This window comes from Trachurus trachurus (genome assembly GCF_905171665.1).
Source record: "Trachurus trachurus genome assembly, chromosome: 14".
Taxonomy (NCBI): domain Eukaryota; kingdom Metazoa; phylum Chordata; class Actinopteri; order Carangiformes; family Carangidae; genus Trachurus; species Trachurus trachurus.
Genome location: NC_139903.1, coordinates 21,136,741 through 21,140,559, shown reverse-complemented (window position 1 = coordinate 21,140,559; position 3,819 = coordinate 21,136,741). Strand labels below are relative to the sequence as shown.

Genomic DNA, 3,819 nt, shown 5'->3' with positions numbered 1-3,819 from the left:
AACAAAAAAAAACAACAAACTCGCGGCCTGTGTTTCGAATACTTTCTGTGAAATCATCGTTTCCACAACTGGAATCAGGCACTGGTGCAAAAAAAAAAAAAAAAACGGCTGTGAATGCTGCTCCTTTACAAGGTGGACAACACTGCAACGACTCTTAACAAGACATTTAGTCCCTCATCTGTCAGGATGTAATGTGACATATTTTATTCTTCAGGAAAGAACTATAATTCAGCCAATGAGGTGATGCAGAATCTGAAGTGTTGGATGCAGAAACTTTTATATGAGGAATAAGACTCGATAAGAGATTAAATGACTTGTTAAATTGGATTCTTTTTTTTCTAAGTGCGCACCTTTGGGCCCCTGACTGTGGGGGCCCCCAGTAACAAAAGGCACAACGGTGTACCTTTATTTTCTGACAGTGTGTAGCAGCAGCTTTTCTCTGATTTGTCTTTGTGTGAACGGGGCAGAGAGCCGCTGGTTCCCCCTCCCTCCCTCCCCGCTGGTCTTAGTGCGTCGCAGAAAACTTCATCCGTTTCTGCTTTTGCCTCTGATTGCAAAACCAAACCCGGACCACGTTCTTTTTCAGGTCCAATTTCTCGGCGATGGCGGCGATCTTCTCCGACGAGGGCCTCGGCTGCACGGCGAAATAAGCCTCCAGGGAGCGCTTCTCCGGGGCCGCGATAGACGTGCGTTTCCTCTTCTTGTCGCCGGCGTTGAAGATCTCCGGCTTGGACATCTTCTCCCTCTGCGCCCGCTCCGCCTCCTCCAGCCAGGCCTCCAGGATCGGCTTCAGGGCCACCATGTTGTTGTGCGACAGGGTCAGGGACTCGAACCTGCAGATGGTACTCTGGCTCAGACATCCGACCCCGGGGATCTTAAGGTTGGCCAGGGCCGAGCCCACGTCCGCCTGGGTCACTCCGAGTTTGATCCGCCTTTGTTTGAACCTCTCGGCGAACGACTCCAGTTCCCGGGGATCTGGCTCCGCCTCCCCGCCGGTGACCCCCAAGGAGCCGTGGGACCCCAGCGCGTGTGGGTGCATGTTCATGGACTGTGGGTGGTGGTGGTGGTGCTGCATGTGGTTGATGGCCGACATGTGGGCGTGAGCCGTGTGCGAGGCCGAGGAGCAGACGTCCGAGCCGGACATGCCTCCCAGGGAGATGCCGGGTGTGAGGTGGTCCAGCAGGTCGCCCTCCAGACCCTGCGACGGCTGGTGGTGGCCCGGGTGGTGGTGGGAGGTGAGCACGGACGGATGGTGCAGGTGCCCGGAGGAGGAGGTCGGGGTGCAGGTCATACTGGTCATGGTGGTCATGGTGTGGTAGGTCGCGTCTGGTTTGAACGGGTGGCTCTTCTGGGCCACGATGTCCACGGCGGCCAGAGCCTCGGCTCTCTGCAGCAGCTGCTCATCGAAGCCGGCGAAGATGTTGCCCTGAAGCTGCGAGAGGAGCAGAGTCAGGCCGGTTAGAGGCGGAAATCTGACAGGAATCGATCGACTGACTTTTATGTAATCACCAATCACCAAATCAACCAATTAATTTTTCATCACGACTTTCAGTTTCACATAATCATCCTCAAGAACGAATAATTTTCATTTCCTGAATTGGAGTTTCTTTTCTCACTAAGATTGAATTTGTGTCGAGTTATTCATATCTGTCACCAAGTTGTGTCATTGTGTTGTATTATTTTGCATCATATTCAAAAGTCCAAGATTCATGTGGAGGTTGGACCATCAGTCAAACTTTTAAAAACTGGAATATAAATCAGAAACATTTTCAGGTTACATCTGCATGCGTTCAGCAGATAAACGTGTTTTTTGCAGCTTCAACACGCAGGCCACAATTGTACTTTTATTTTAGGAAAATTTGAAATAAACTTAAACTCTCTCACACATTTGAAACTGTTTAATCCAGCACCACTTGGACATTTCTGCCTCTGTCCAACGTCTGAGAAAGTGTGTCGGCGCGGATGGATATTCATTTAAAATTAATATTTACGATCTCTTGAATAATTTCTGCGGACAATGAAATGAGACGAGTGTGAGTTTTGAATATGAATGGGACAATATGAGATAACACGCGCTCAGAGAGTCCACAGCCCGCCTCTACTCCTCCTCCTCCTCCTCCATCTTTTATCTTCCTTCACTATTTATTTTACAGCATCACACACACTTGTCTGAATACATGAGAGTTTTTTATTCTCAAAGACAAAATTTGAGCGTCTTAACGAGCAGTTTGTTATCCAAGTCAGAGGGTCTTGTGTTCTGTGCTGCTTGGTCTCTTTTTAAACACTGTCATTTTAAGAGTTACACCGTTTTATTTTCACGTGTATCCAAAAATGTACTGTTTGAATCATAATATTTTAGTAACTAGATAGAATATAGTAAATCTCTTGTTTCAGTTAAAAGTCAATGATTCCTGTGCGCCTGTGCGCAATAGCTGCGATATAACTTCTCATATCCAGGCTCGTCTTTGTAAAAGTTATGAGAATGATCTAATAAAACCAAGTTAAGTGTCTAAATCCGGTGTAATTTTCCCTGCACTGTTTCCAGAAATGTGAAGTTGTGGAAGTTTTTTTTTTTTTTTTTTTTTTGCTGGGAAGCGACAGGGCTTCAGGAAGTCTGAATGATTTGGTTGGACTCACCGACGGTGTTGGCAGGCAGGCCCTGCGGATGGCCTCTGAACTGGAGTGCAGAGGAGTGTATTTGGGCTCGTGCAGCATGGGGTGCATGAAAGGCTGCTTGCTGTTCATTGACATCATGATTGCAGAAGTTGGTTTTTTTCCGTCTTCGTCGTTTTCTACAGAGAAACGCCTCAGAGAGGAAACGGCAACAAACACCTGCCACGCGCAGAAGGTTTTTGGATGAAAAGTCGGGGTCGCAGGTGGCGTCGGATTTTTAAAAAAAAAACACAAGAAGGAGAAGAAGTGGAGAGGTAACTCCTGCGCTCCTGCGGTTCTTCGCCTCCTCTTCGCCTGTAAATCCTATAATAAAGATGCTCCTTGCCTCCAGCGCCTATATTGGAGCCACTGCCGCGCAGGCTCATCCTTATTGGTGGATTCACCCTCCATCCATCTGGACGCCTCCTCCAATCACATGGCGAGAGCCTTCTGTGGTCACGCCCCTAAGCGTGCCTGGGCTCACTGTAAAAGAGCAACGAAGAAGGAGGATGCTGTCTGGCTGCACTGTTAAAAAAAAAAAAAAAAAAAAAACTTACACCTGCAGCATGAGATTCACCAAGAACCCACGACAACAGCAGCAGCAGCAGAAGAAGAAGAAATGAAAGAGCTCGATATTAAAATAATCTTAATAAATCTGTATCATTGAGAATCTGACACAGACACATCCTTCTTTGTTTCACTCCTGTAATTATCTAAATGCTGCTTAACTATTATTTCCCTAAAATATGAGCAGTAAACAGTGAATAATTGTAGATTTTCTGGTTGGAAATCCGTCAAATGTAAATGTCAACGAGTCTCACAGGGAAATGATGGAGTTTAATCTTCAAACACTCAGAGCAGATAAATTATTTAAAGCTTTATTTAAAGGGATATTTGAGGCTTTGGGTTGTTTTTTGTTCTGCAGCCGCTGGCGGGATCATAAGCCGAGATGTCAACACAGCTTTTTTAGAGTGTGTTGCAGAGCACACACACAACAAACACACACACACACACATTTTTATTATTATTATAGCAATATGTTGCTATAAGCTCATATACTGAAGAGCAGATGTGCGGAATATTATTTTCAATTCACCAGGGACACACCCACACACACACACACACTACTCAGTCCTTCATATTTACAAACAGCAAATCAATTAATAA

General features: G+C 46.2%; 1 protein-coding gene across 1 annotated transcript; it reads right to left on the bottom strand.

The window, feature by feature from the left end:
* Nucleotides 1–505: 505 nt before the first annotated feature.
* pou4f4 (POU class 4 homeobox 4) lies at nt 506–2,759 on the bottom strand (the record flags this gene model as incomplete). Its single annotated transcript, XM_083986549.1, has 2 exons — nt 2,638–2,759; nt 506–1,432 (listed from the first exon to the last, which is right to left on the bottom strand). Exons 1-2 carry the CDS (start codon nt 2,752–2,754, stop codon nt 506–508), a joined length of 1,044 nt encoding a protein of 347 aa, XP_083842675.1. The 5' UTR covers nt 2,755–2,759.
* Between the last annotated feature and the right edge of the window lie 1,060 nt (nt 2,760–3,819).